This window comes from Glycine max, chromosome 6, assembly GCF_000004515.6.
Source record: "Glycine max cultivar Williams 82 chromosome 6, Glycine_max_v4.0, whole genome shotgun sequence".
In the NCBI taxonomy this organism is placed as follows: domain Eukaryota; kingdom Viridiplantae; phylum Streptophyta; class Magnoliopsida; order Fabales; family Fabaceae; genus Glycine; species Glycine max.
The window spans coordinates 15,181,491-15,195,132 of NC_038242.2; the positions used below are offsets into that span (position 1 = coordinate 15,181,491).

Genomic DNA, 13,642 nt, shown 5'->3' on the forward strand with positions numbered 1-13,642 from the left:
TCATATTGAATTCAAGATGTTAAAACACAAAGTATATCAAAAGAAAATAAAAAAAACATAATATTAAAAAATGTATGGATTAAGTCCTCAGCCCCAACCCCAAAGCTTACAAATATATTTTAAGTCCAAGCCCATAAACGAAATAAAATAAAATCTAGAAAAGATAAGATAAGATTGAATGAAATAAAATCTAGACGAAATAAAATCTGGATAAAATAAAATCTAGATGAAATAAAATATAAGATTTGATAGAATAAATTTATTATTATTATTATTATTAGTTAAACACGTCAGTCTATCAACCTTAACAAGCTTTTTTTATAGTTTGAGCTTAGTCTTTTTAAATAAAAAGAATTTTTTAAAAACTTGAGTTTAACCTTTACAGTAAACAAGCCGTGCCGAAACGTTAATGCCAAGTGCTGCCTTGTCATGTCCCCCAATATTTACACTTTATTTGTATTAATGTAATACGCAATTGATTTTCTACTACTTTTGGAGCATCAACGTTTTGCTGTTTCAGAGATGCAGCAGTAGGTAATATGAGTAACTTCAGTTATCCAAGCGGCTGTCTTTGTAATAGATGCCACAAATTCCTTGAGTAGTCCAACTTGTGAAAACCCTCCACCACCGTCAGAATGGTATCCACGTTACACATCCTTATTCCATTGATGATCTTTACCTTCAAAGTTAACCCATGTAAATTAGTCATCGATCTTTACTTATCTGGCTACAAGAACGTAGAAGTTAGTGAAGCTGATGCAGTGACAGTGCCATTTGAGACAGATGATAGATATAACTCATTAGCAGCTGATGGTTTGTATTTTGTACACAACATCTATAGTTTTTGTTTTGATGTGATATCTTATACAGCTCCTAAATGAATTTGTTTTCTGAATGTATAGCTTACAGCAAAACTTATGAAGTGGAAGGCGAGTGGATCCCAGAACCAGGGGATGAAAATGGCTTAGCTGATGATATTAGAAGCACTGTGGATGAAGGTATACCTTACAGCAACACTTATGAACTGGAAGAAGGTGAGTGGATCCCAGACATGGAGGACGAATATGGCATAGCTGATAGAAGTTTCCATAGATGAAGGTATTACCACTGATTTGCATGTTTGTCTGCTTCATATGTATTAATCAGACAGCTTGTGTCCATAAATAACGATTTAGGTCTATATACTCTATACACTTATAAATTGTGTTTTGTAGAAAAATCATTATGATGCACACCTTGAATATAGTGCCAGAATCAATGTAATGTTTCCTTAAATGCCCAAATAATCTAACACGGGCTTGTTTCCCTGTCTGTTTTAATTCTGCAATTATTTGCTTTGAGATTCCTGTTTCCTGCTTTTCTTTCTCTGCATGGACATTATCATACGTTTCCATACCATTTATGAAATTGCATGCCACTTTTATTAATATACTTGATGTATACCTTTACAGCTATCTTGTTGGATGAAGAGAAATGGCGAGCTCAATATGGTCAAGTTGCTGAATCAGGGAAAGATCTGGTTTCGGAGGTTCCAGTTGTGGACTTGTGGGATTGGGAAATGGTTACGGGATCCAAAAGAGATGGAAAAGATAAGGTGGCAAGGTTGGTTGGTAGACTGGCGAAACCATCTGCAAAACAACTTCCATCTATCCCTTCTAGAGGAGGGAAATTAAGATCTGCTCCCATCTGTGAAGCACATCTCGATCTGGTACGAGTTAAAACAGGTTTGCATTTTACTCTCGTTTTTGTTAGTAAATGTCTTTTTCCATGTCATGAGATGTAACTATTATGAAGTGATACTAGAGAGATGTAAGCATATGTAATTTAAAAAATTTCATGCTTGTATGTTGTATGTCTTTCCCATAGAACCTGTCGTAAATTTCATTTTGAAATCATGGATGAGTAAGTTTTAAAATGAAGCAGTGCTGGGATTTTCAGAAAAATTGTAGTGCTAGAAGTACTCCCTGGACTGAATATGGCTGCTTGTCATGTTCTTTTATCAGGACGAGTGTACAGATTGCGAAATCCTAGCGCAAAATGTGACTTCATTATCAACTTATGATTCTTCGAATCCAACAGAACATTGGGATTTTCCCCAGCTATCACCTTATAGAAAAATCACACATCACTCTAAGTCCAGCGAAAGCTCTGCTTCGGCTTCGGTTGAAACCCCTATTGAGAAGGATTTGTCTGCATCGCCAAGTCAGCTCTCTGCATCTAAGGTGTGTATTCTGATTTAGAAATCAAACAAGTTGCTGCATTTTCTTCCTATATTATAATAAATGGGAGGGCGAGCCCTGATGCAGCGGTAAAGTTGTGCCTTGGTGACTTGTTGGTCATGGGTTCGAATCCGGAAACAGTCTCTTTGCATATGCAAGGGTAAGGCTGCGTACAACATCCCTCCCCCATACCTTCGCATAGCGAAGAGCCTCTGGGCAATGGGTACGAAGTTTTTTTTTTTATTATTATAATAAATGGATATCCAACTTCTTGAGAAACCACATAGAATGATAGAAGTTCGTAGATATCTATAGTAACTGACTGCTTAGGCTTATTAAATTTTCGTTACTCGTAACTGCATGAAAAGTGATTACTTCAATCAGAGTTGCCGGTTAGGGAAGTTGAAAGAATATAACAATATGGAGAAGGATTCTAAGCTTGTATTTCTCTTCTACACATGATCAACCTTTTTATAGAATAATTGACTACACATAAGGATATCTCCAGAATCTGTTGGTCTTCAACAACTCATTTGCTGTTTTCTCTGGCAGAAAATAAAACATCAATACAGAGATAGGACTGCTGAAAGAAGAATATTGCACGGTGGCTTTGGCATGGGTCCAGGACAGAAGAATCTGCCGGACATTTATAATACACCATCTTCACCTGTTGATGATTGTCTACAAGAAGCTACGGCAGAGGCCTTGGAGGTGTCATTTGGAGCAGGTAGTTGTGCCAGAAAACTTCTAAAAAGCATGGGTTGGAAGGAGGTATCTTAGTTTCTTTTCATCAAATTATTCCTTTTTGTTTTAATTGAAATTTCTTAAGAATTGTTAATATAATTTCAACTCCTAGCACATTTATTTTTACAAGAAATTATCATTATATAATAATCGTTTCATATCAATGTACAGGGGGAAGGGCTTGGTGGAACCTATTCAACCAGTTGGAAACGTTGGTACTTCTGGTTTGGGATGGTCTCGTTGAACTTGGCAGTGGCGTCACATTGCCAAATTGGTCTACCACGTTCGGATAATTGTCAATTTTTTAACGCATTCATACAGAGAAAACCATGCTCAATAGTCAATATAGTACGCAAGTACACGCTATCCAACCATGCTCATGAGTTGTATTAAAAAGTAGCTCCATCTGGACTATACTGCAGAAGCATAATCGTTCCTCATAAATATCCACAGTTTCGCAAAAACAATTAATATAATATACAACAGTAAAAGACATTAAAAAGAGGGAAAAAAATGAATAAATTGTTTACTACAAGACAAAACAAAAAATTAATTTCAAATTAGTTAGCAGCCTCCCCGGCTATCGTCTCATTATTGTCATTTCCATCCTCCAAGTTCTTCTGTTGAAGCTTATGTTTTAGTCTTTGATCCTCCAAGTTTTTCTGTTGAAGCTCATGTTTTAGTCTTTGGATCTCCCGATCCCTATCTTCTAATTTCTCTTGTAACATAAGAACCTGCAATTAAATCCATTTTAGGTTGGATTCTCAAATATCAATTTGCATGTATCTGCTAAGAAAACTACTGTTTATTCTTGGTTTTAAATTTAAAATACCACGTTCGGATAATTGCCAATTTTTTAACGCATTCATACAGAAAACCATGCTCTAGGGGGCAATGTTAGTTTCAGAAAATGCGGTATTGAATTGGCACCTATGAAGCCCAGACAATGACAATAAAATTTAAACGAACTGAGCTAAACAAAAATTAAGATATAATAAATTTTTATGGAAAAAACACGTACGCAGAGAGAGAGAAACATTTACGCAAGATTCATATTTATAATTGAATTACAATATCTTGATATATATCATGTGTTAATATTTGAATCTCAAAGTCACTCAATTTCCTAAAAAACATTTCAAAGTAAAATCTTCCATGAACAAGTACAAAGAGATTAAAATCTACACAATATTCGTATTTCAAATGTATAATTTAAGATTTACAATTTGTTAATTTGTAAGCCACTCAATTTCCTAAATAAATATGTCCAGTAAAATCTTCCATAAGTACCCAAAAAACCCAAGAAATGGTAGTCTGAGCTTTAAAAAAAAAAAAAAAAACTACCAGTACACACACAGCACCAAAATGATACAGAACCAAATGATATCAGTGATAAGATGGTATAAAAAGTTTGCTTGAGTCGGATATAAACAGATTCTAAGTATACAAAAAGTTTCCATTTCAAATCAGCTCTCCATTTCTATCAATCAAAGGACTTGCATGTCATAAAAATTTCAACATAAATACTAATTTATCTTTTCTTTTACATAGTAATAAAAAAATATCATCCTCTCAAAATTTTATATTCAAAACTCTATACTTAAGGAAAATATATAAACAGTTTCTAGAAACTTGTGGTAGAGTTTTTTAATCTGTAAAATCATTTAAAGTCATATCAGCAGTCATTTATTTTAGTCAGCCTTTTTCCCAACACAATAGTCGAGTTCCTTAAATGTTTTCACCTGAGTTGCAGGATCCGCAAACAAAAAAAAAAATCACCATCTGTTTCTAATGACCCATGAGGCATTTTTATAACAGAACATGCACAGAAATCTTTAAATAACAAAAAAAATAGAAAAGGAGAAAGAAGTGAACACCATTTCATTGGATCTCTCCACATCATTTGTCAGTCCTTCCATGTGCTTCTGCAACCCTGTAGTCAATATCAACAACTAGTGTTTAAATAAGTTGCTAATGTATAAAGGTCTATAGATAATGCACTTATATGAATCTAAAAGAAAGGTGAAACTGCAGTTACTGAGTAGCTGGTGTAAATCAAGGGATTAAAGAGGCAGAACAACATTAAAAGAATTCCATTCAACTACAAACCTTCAAATTGACTTCTAAGTTGTGAATTTTGGGACTTCTGCAATGCAAGTTTCATCCCTAATTCATGCATCTGCATACCAAGAGGGAAATAAAAAAGGAAAATGAAGACAAATGAGGGGATGCATGCAAGTGTAACATTACTTCCTGTTACTAATACAACACAAATAAGGGGAAAAGTGACAATTAGAGGCATAAGCAAAGATGGAAGTACCTTCCCCTCAGAAGCTTGATTTCCAATCTCCTCATTTTCCTCTTGCAGGGTTCTACATTTAGCCATCAGCATCTTCCCCATCTTGCTTTGGGGAGTAAAACTTACAGCAGCAATGTTATCTTGCAACTCCTTTACTTTTTTATCCTTTTCCTCAACTAAGTTCTATTATCAGATGAGAAATCTTGTAAGAACTAATAATAAGGGGCAACCATGAATGCAAATAAAATGTCCCATAACAACTGAAAGAAATTGTTAATATACGTAGGAAGTGAGGATATGTGATGTATATGAAAGAAAAGAAACATGTAACTAAAACAAGTATCTTGTGCCAAAAGAAAACACAATCAAGACAACATGTACGAGCTCGGCTATAAGCATCTGTATAATGAGCCAAACACATCTCAGAAGGAAGCCAGCTCTGGATTCGTCTCTGAAATTTGCCTAACATGCCATCTGAAAATCACATTTATAACCACCCTCTACCATCAAAGTTATCCCCCACTTTACCTCATGTTACAAGAACTGTCTGGCATCACATACCCATAGCACAAAGCTTGGCTATCCTTTTCCATCTTGTGTTAATTCTGTTTCATTTCATTTTGTGACCTCTAAAATACAAAAATATCTTACTCTTACCCCAGTGAACAAGGGATGCAACTGCTATTATGTGAGAACACTGTTCATCAAACACAGTAACATGTTTCTTCACTATATCTCTTGGTAAAAAACCTGAGTAGACTACTTGGACTAACTGACCTTTTCCTATTGCCACATGAGTTATCACACTCAATTTTTCACACCTCCATGTGTCTGACAGAGAAGGAGATTAAACTTTATTCAATAAAAGTAAGCATCAAGTTGAATAACAAACCTTTAAACGTGTGAACTCTTCATGAACAGCTGGATCTAGTAACAACCTCCTAGACTGAAAATTATATTCCAAAGGATATCAAGGCATTATCATTATGAGGAGAACCAAAAGAACAAAAATAGAATACAAGATACAACCAACTTGATGGGAAGTTGTACAGCAGGACTAACTTTCAACAAACATGTGAGATGATATAAACAAAGACGCCACAAACATAAAAATAGCACCTAACCATGCTGTGAAAGTACAGAGGTACCACTATAAGGACAAAAATTCATTACCATTCCTTATTTGTCAATGTTTAGTGAAGTTGTAAACATATAAGGTGGCCCTGGACCACCAGTGATCCTACATTGATAGCCATTGGATATGAATATATGATCATGCAAAAAAATTATATTACAATAATACAGTAACCTATTATACAGAGTGGACCATTGGTGGTCCAAAACTCAAGTGGACCACCCAATATTGACCTGAAGAAGTAATATCCCGACATCTTCTATCCCTAGAGTCAATACATAGGTACAATGGTACATGCTACAATGAATTAAATTAAAGTAAGAAGAAAAACACTAGCATGTTCAATGATGTTAATGGTGGAGTATGGCACATTAGCACAGGGCAACACCAACGAGATAAGAGCCCCACTGTTGTGATGTGGGTGTTTATTGCCCTTGGTAGCACATTTTCTGCTGTGTGCAGCGTCCATGACATGAAAAACTTGTAAAATGCAGAAATCTTGTTTCTAAAGGTTTATTGTTTGAAGCATCATACCTACCTACCTGCTCAGTGTTTTAGATTTAAAATTGGAGGACACCTATAAAATTTCATAGTTTGTCAACCCTGATGAGGGTGGGTAAAAGCACCCCCCTCAACTTGGGAAAAATTGTAAATGGATATTACAAGTTTTTATGTTTTTCTCTGATCTCATGGTGAATAATATCCCTGAAAAAATAGTTTTTTAACTGAGCCTAATGGCGTTGTGTAATCCATGTAATTGACCTACCAAGTGGCATAATGCTATTGTTATTTACTCATAATCTTGAACCTATTATGCCTAAACGCATGATATTTGACATAAAAAAAAAAAATCTTCATGCATTAGTACTTTTACTTGAGGGCTTGCCCCAATAAATTTAAGATCTTAAACCCATTAAATTCAAATTTTGATAATTTATAATAAAAAAAATATCATGAGGTTTTCTTCTTTTCTGAAGGGAGATCTTATAATAAATAATATTCTTGAAGCTTTGGTTTCGAACTGTGCCAAATGGCATCACATGATTCATGTAGCCCACATCACCTAGTGGGATAAAACTTTGTTGGTGGTGGTGTTGATGTTTTATACATTTCTGTTATATAAATGTGAATGTGTGTGTTGATATCCAAATTTGTACAGGTTCATAACATTGAAAAGAAAAAGGAAAAATAGAAAATAACAAGATTCAATATTTTAAAAAATGAACAAAAGTGATAAATCATATGGAATTTGATCTAATGGATACAAAAGGATGTTAATCTGCTCAATTTTTATCAACATGTGGAGCTATACAAGGATTTTAAAATTTGTGAGTGTTATTGGATCAAAGTAATGGTGATAAGGTATTAAATCCAAGTAAGAAAAGATGGTAATCTATTTAATTTATATCAACAGTGAAGATTGTCTATAAAAGAATTCAGATTTTCAAAAGAGAGATAAAATGAAGAACATATGAAAGTCGATAAAAGGATACGGACACTAGAAAGAAGAAGGAATGGGGGGAGCTGCAAGCTTCAAAAAACAAGAGTTCCAAAAAAAGGGAGAGAGATTTTCCCCAACATTAACAATGAGTAAATGGTTCAACAATTTCAAAATATAAAATCATGCAGAGTTTAACTGTAACTTGTCAGTTATGTAATTTTTTAAATTATATATTAAATTTATATGATTTTAATATGTATACATTTATCTTCATATTATAATATTTATTGTCAATTTTTTTTTATTAAATTGGCCCCACTAATCTAAGGTCCTAGATCAGCCACTAGTAGACATGGACATTTTGAATTGATTTTATAATTACTATAATATTATAATTAAAAAAAAAACTGTCAAATATTGCATCTAGCCTAACAATGGTGAATATATTAGGAATGTCATCATCGTTGGTAAGGTAGAAAAAAATACAACATTTTCCTTACATATGCTGAAGTTTTAAACAAGTCAATTAGGTTATAAACAATATGAAAATAATCAAATAAATGATGCAGTAGTTCATCACCCATGCTCTTTAATACTAATTACATGTACATATATTCTAAGCTAGATGCAGTACAAGCAAGTGAGAAAGGAATCAAGAGCAATCTGTACAATGCCTCAAAAGAAGCTGGAAAACCAGTGGGGTTCTAAGATAAATGCGTAAAGAAGAACCATCAGCAAAAAATTGATTCCATAGATCCACTTAAACCTCATGTTATAAACTCACCTGCATTGATGGTGGCTTGAGTTGCACTTTCAGATCTCGCACAGCAGACTGGAGAAGTTTACAGACAAACATAAACAAAAAAGAAAAATTAATAATAACAAAAGTAAAAAGAACAACAGCAAACAAAAACAATAGGCTAGGAAGTATGTTCATCTCTAGTGATTGAGCAGCCAACAGCATATTGATAGGATGGAGATGGCCACGTAGTTGAAAATTATTATGCGACCATTTATTAGGTGTACCCAAACACGCTACAATTGAACAGAATAAAAGAGGTAAATTCCTACTGAAATGTCCAATTTGACCACAATAAATGTTTTCCAACTCCCGACTAGGTCAATAAGAGATATAACATTCAAGACTACAAAACTTACAGCACCTTCATTTGAAGAGCATTGCAGGTGTAAAGCGGAATATAGTGAAACCTCATACAGACAATTATTTGATGTTCTTTGTTGTTAGATGTAAATGATAAAGGGTGAGAGAAAGAAAGACTGAACTTCACATTTCTTCCTACTCCCTTCATAATATACTTTCTTGAAGAAGAAAGATAGAATTTACTGAGGTGGTCATGGTTGATGCCGAAAAGAAACACATACATACAAATTATGCTAATGCAATAACAGACAAGAGCCTTATTTTGAGGTAATTACCTTCAACTCTGCTATCTCTTGTTCTCGTTTTGCAAATGTTACAATGAACGCAGCTTCCTTTTTCTTTGCCTTTTCAAGCTGATATCCAATAGGAAAATGATAAAGGATCAATGCAACCAGATCAATGGATGATGAATTATTTTCAAAGGAAAAAAATGGGAAATTAGATTCTAAACCTGCTCTCTTAAAGACTCTTCAGAGAATTTCAAGGTCTGAAGATAATTAATCAACATCTTGGGCTCTAGAAAGAAAAAAAGATTAAATAGTTGTTTAGGCATACATTTAGAACACAAAATAATTGTAAAAATATTTAGTTCTTGAACAATTAATGCAGTATATGTCACTTGTAAAACACAGTACAAGCAAACCTGGAGTGATCCCAGCAGATTTGGACGGCTCATTTTTAAGTGTAGAATGCCAACTCTGAATCTCAGATTTTGCAGCCTCAAGTTCATTCTGGAAAATGCAATGATCTGGTCAATGTTTAGAAGCAAGGAAAAAGTACAACTAAACCTATGATATGAGAATATGACTATCATATGTGGAAATTTGTACAAAAAGCAAGACAACTAATAGCACCAATGATATTCCTATTGAGTTCAGTATATTATGCAATGAAAATAGGCAATACAAGAAGAAAGGGCTAAGCTCCCAAGCAAGAGAAACTCTGAGCTCCATTTACAATTCAAATAAAAGCCCCTATCCCCAATATTCCATTATTCCCCTATATAATAGATTTTACTATCTTCTCTCTCCCGCAACTAACTTTTCCCTCCCATTCCACTTCTTGCCTAAGGCGAGAGTTAATGTCTGGGTGTTTGGGCCTTCGGGTGCACACCTTAATAGGCTTCTCTGTATTGGGCCACTGGTTGAGACCAATAGAACTTGGGTTCCTATCAACAAAACCTCAAATCTAAGTTTCTAACAGATTAGAGTGAGCTATGAAAATGGAGGATTGAAGGGAATGCTGCAAGAACATTTGGATCCTAATCATTACCATCCAAACATTATATATGAACATCAAAGCCTTTTCATTGCAAATCATTCATGAATCCAAGTCTTAAATCATATCAATTATAACTAAAGTTCACTTACTTCAATAACAAAAGTTCAGTTTCTTTCATAAAGAAAAACTCAAAATGATAAAGAAAAACGAAAAAGATACCAGTAACAGAACTAGGGAGCAAACAATGTCAATTCTTTAAAGAAAACGTACTTGGTATGTCGCAAGTGTTTCCTTACAGTTCTGGAGACTGCAAAAATACAAAGTTGAAGCAAATATTTTAGACTCAAATAATTTACTGCAATCTCGGCAAAGTACAATATATCTCACATCATCTATATTGTGAAATACCTCTCACGAAGTGACAAGATCATTCCTGTTGTTACACCAGAAGCTTCTTCAGCCTTTGTTTTAGACTGCAACACAATAACATCATTCAAGCTATCTATCTAACTTTCCTCAATCTAAACACTTCTTAAACAACCTCAATCTAAAAAATTGAAGGAAAACAAAACACATTACACAATAATCTGCACCTAAATACATTACCTTCTTCGGTGCAAAAGGATCGTTGTCATAATCCTCATCGTCGTAATCAGGAGATGACCTCTTATTACCTAAACTTCCGAGCAAACGAAACAAGCAAACTCAACACAACAAGAAGTCAAACTCAAACAGCGTTTGGCGACAAAATAAATCAAAACCTGAATGCCTTCCGCCAAATCCGTCACCGAAATCGAAGTCCTGCGTTAGGCAGAAGCGAAACGGAGGTTAAGGAAAATTGCGAGAGCGAAGGAGAGGAAATGGCGAGGGATATTGGCACTTACATCGTCGAAATGAGTAGGGGAAGCCATGAGGTTGAAGAAACCCTAGAGAGGAAGCAGCGCGAATATGCAACACGGTTTATCTGCGAAGGAAGGTAAAGTGGAAGAGTAGTAGAAGCGCAATGACGTGCTCGTTCATTAACCTTTTCGAGTTCGTAAGCGATCTCTGATCAGTGATTCAGTGCAGAACGGAGATGCAGCGAGTACGTGATTTTTGGTGCAGCTTCATCCTCTTAGAAGCCTACACACTATGAAAATTACACATCCCATATTTGATATGGGCAAAACTTATAAACAGTAACTTATGTAGCGTTTGTGCTGTTTTCCTATAATAACATTGGACTATTTTTTTCACATATGTTAAGTGAGCGGCAAACCAAGTTTTTTTTTTTGGTAAATATATTTTCTCTTTCCTTTTTTTTTCAATATACATTATTTTATAATTTAATTTTTAATATATACTATTTAGAATTTTCTCTCTTCTTTTTTGTTTTTTTAATGTAAAATATTATAAAATATAAATTTTATATTATATAATTTTTGTAATTGATTTTAAAATTACTTATTTATTAAATTAAATTTTATAATTTTGTTTTTTATTTTTTAAAAGAAAAAATATATAGATAAATAAAAAAAATTGGATAAAATTAGAGTATAATTTTTCAGTTACTTTATATGTACTTTTGTAGCTAAATTTATGTGTTGTTAATATTTTTTTTGTCATGTTCGTTAATTAAAAAAATAAAAAAAATTAGTTAGTAGTATTAAACTAATCTAAAAAACACAGTAAAAATATAATTGATACATTTATCTTATACAATAGACATAAAATTTCAAAGAATAGTAACTGTTATATTAAAAATATATTTAAAAATATTTATTTAGCAGTTATTTTTTGTTTAAGTGATAAGAATTGATATTTTTATTATTTATGGCTTACAAATATGAAAAGAAAAAGATTAAAATATCCAAAAGACACACGACATTTACCGGTGTCATCATTGGTTGAGAAGACGTATTTCAAAATCGTACAACTTTTTGCTATTAGAAGTCAACAAACTCAGGCAATGATCAACTTCGGCTCCTGAAGTCGTGATGCAATGAATAACGGTCAACAAGAATCTAATACACACATTGTACATGAATTTGACAGACACAATCACACTTCTATTATAACAGAGACTTAATCCCCACTTCAAACACCTAGACTACCTAGAAGGTTTAGAGTAATGTTACAATACCAAAAGTATGATTGTGGTGAATATCAGGCTAAACCCTTACCGTGTTCTCATGTCATGGCTGCTTGTAGATCTGTCAATGTTGATCTCATGAACTATGTGTCGATGTTATTCACTTTACAATACATTTTGCACGTCTACAATAACTCCTTTGATTTACTGCCACCCGAATCAATGTGACAAGAATATGAACGAGATCAATGGGGTCCTAATCCAAGGAGAAAAAGGACTGCAAAGGGTCGTTCCATTTCAACTCGCATTCCGATTAAGATGGACGAAGAAGAAAGTAAAAAAAAAATGTGGAATTTGTCGACAATATGATCATAACAGAAACAATTGTCCTAAAATATCTCCATCTTAAGTTTTTCCATATACCATTCCATATACTCCGGTGTATGTGTCACTATTCCTTCAACCCATTGTCTAATCAAAACATCATTGTGTTTGTTTTTCCATATATTAATTCACTCTGCATGATATTTCATCCAATCACTATAATGATTGCCTTGCATGCCAATTTGGTGAAGTCTATCAAGATTCATGAGATCAACAAGGATATCTTATTTTAGTCCAAATTGTAGTTTGACCCGATTTGTTTGATGTCATTCTACAATCAGAAAACAAATAATTACAATACATGTATACCAAATCTCTCTGTCTTTGTATGCATGTCTCGGTAGGTGTTCTTCAAATCCTCTATATGAGACCCAAGAAAATTGAAATATATGCTAACAATGCAACATTAGTAAATGTTAATATATACATATTGATGGTTCAATTCATGATAGTATTATACCTCATGGCTCTTCATATGATCTATATGAGATCTATACCCAACCAAGTCACCATGAGGTGTGGTCCTATATTCTAATCTATCACCACTCCATCTGAAACCTGGTTCTCAATAATCTGTATGGGCTCGGCGTACGATGCAAAACACTACGGACAACACTTATGATGCAACAGACAAACTGTCACCTTAAATGTGTGTTATTATACACTGTTCACTCACATGCGTACATTTACCGCATTAGCGTGGCTCTCAATAATCAGCATGGGTTAGGCGCGCGATGCAGAATACAACGATCAACACTCATGATGCAACGGATAATTTATCGCCTTTAATGTATGCTACAACACATTGTTCGCCCACATGCGTACGTTTACTGCATTAACGTGGTTCTTAATAATCCAAGTGGACTCGGCGCGCGATGCAAAACACTACAGTCAACACTCATGATGCAACAAACAGTCTATCGCCTTTAATGTGCCTTATTGCACATTGTTCACTCACATGCATCG

The 13,642-nt window shown here is 34.0% G+C and overlaps 1 protein-coding gene and 1 pseudogene across 3 annotated transcripts; one reads left to right on the top strand and one right to left on the bottom strand.

Annotated features, from left to right (window-relative positions):
- The first annotated feature begins 476 nt into the window (after positions 1–476).
- LOC100775681 (uncharacterized) lies at positions 477–3,465 on the top strand (annotated as a pseudogene). Its single transcript, XR_003267378.2, has 6 exons — positions 477–813; positions 903–1,098; positions 1,452–1,724; positions 2,004–2,222; positions 2,772–2,990; positions 3,135–3,465. The product of XR_003267378.2 is annotated as an uncharacterized protein (transcript).
- Positions 3,417–11,401, bottom strand: LOC100800842 (FKBP12-interacting protein of 37 kDa). Of its 2 annotated transcripts, none has more exons than XM_003526958.5 (14): positions 11,106–11,401; positions 10,983–11,022; positions 10,828–10,895; positions 10,630–10,694; positions 10,492–10,528; positions 9,644–9,731; positions 9,452–9,516; positions 9,276–9,353; positions 8,623–8,670; positions 6,155–6,208; positions 5,284–5,445; positions 5,073–5,142; positions 4,841–4,896; positions 3,417–3,697 (listed from the first exon to the last, which is right to left on the bottom strand). In XM_003526958.5, exons 1-14 carry the CDS (start codon positions 11,130–11,132, stop codon positions 3,524–3,526), a joined length of 1,032 nt encoding a protein of 343 aa, XP_003527006.1. In that variant the 5' UTR covers positions 11,133–11,401; the 3' UTR covers positions 3,417–3,523. The 2 variants fall into 2 exon arrangements, with proteins under 2 accessions (XP_003527006.1, XP_006581912.1); XM_006581849.4 differs by lacking the exon at positions 3,417–3,697 and adding an exon at positions 4,585–4,705.
- Positions 11,402–13,642: the final 2,241 nt, after the last annotated feature.

Bases quoted from the DNA above. Each gene is read 5' to 3' on its own strand.
- LOC100800842 (XM_003526958.5), bottom strand. From the start codon at position 11,132: ATGGCTTCCCCTACTCATTTCGACGAT. The intron at 5,446-6,154 runs GTTTGTTATTCA...ATCTGATAATAG, and splicing joins AAGAGTTCACACGTTTAAAG to AACTTAGTTGAGGAAAAGGA. The intron at 5,143-5,283 runs GTACTTCCATCT...CTTGGTATGCAG, and splicing joins ATCAAGCTTCTGAGGGGAAG to ATGCATGAATTAGGGATGAA.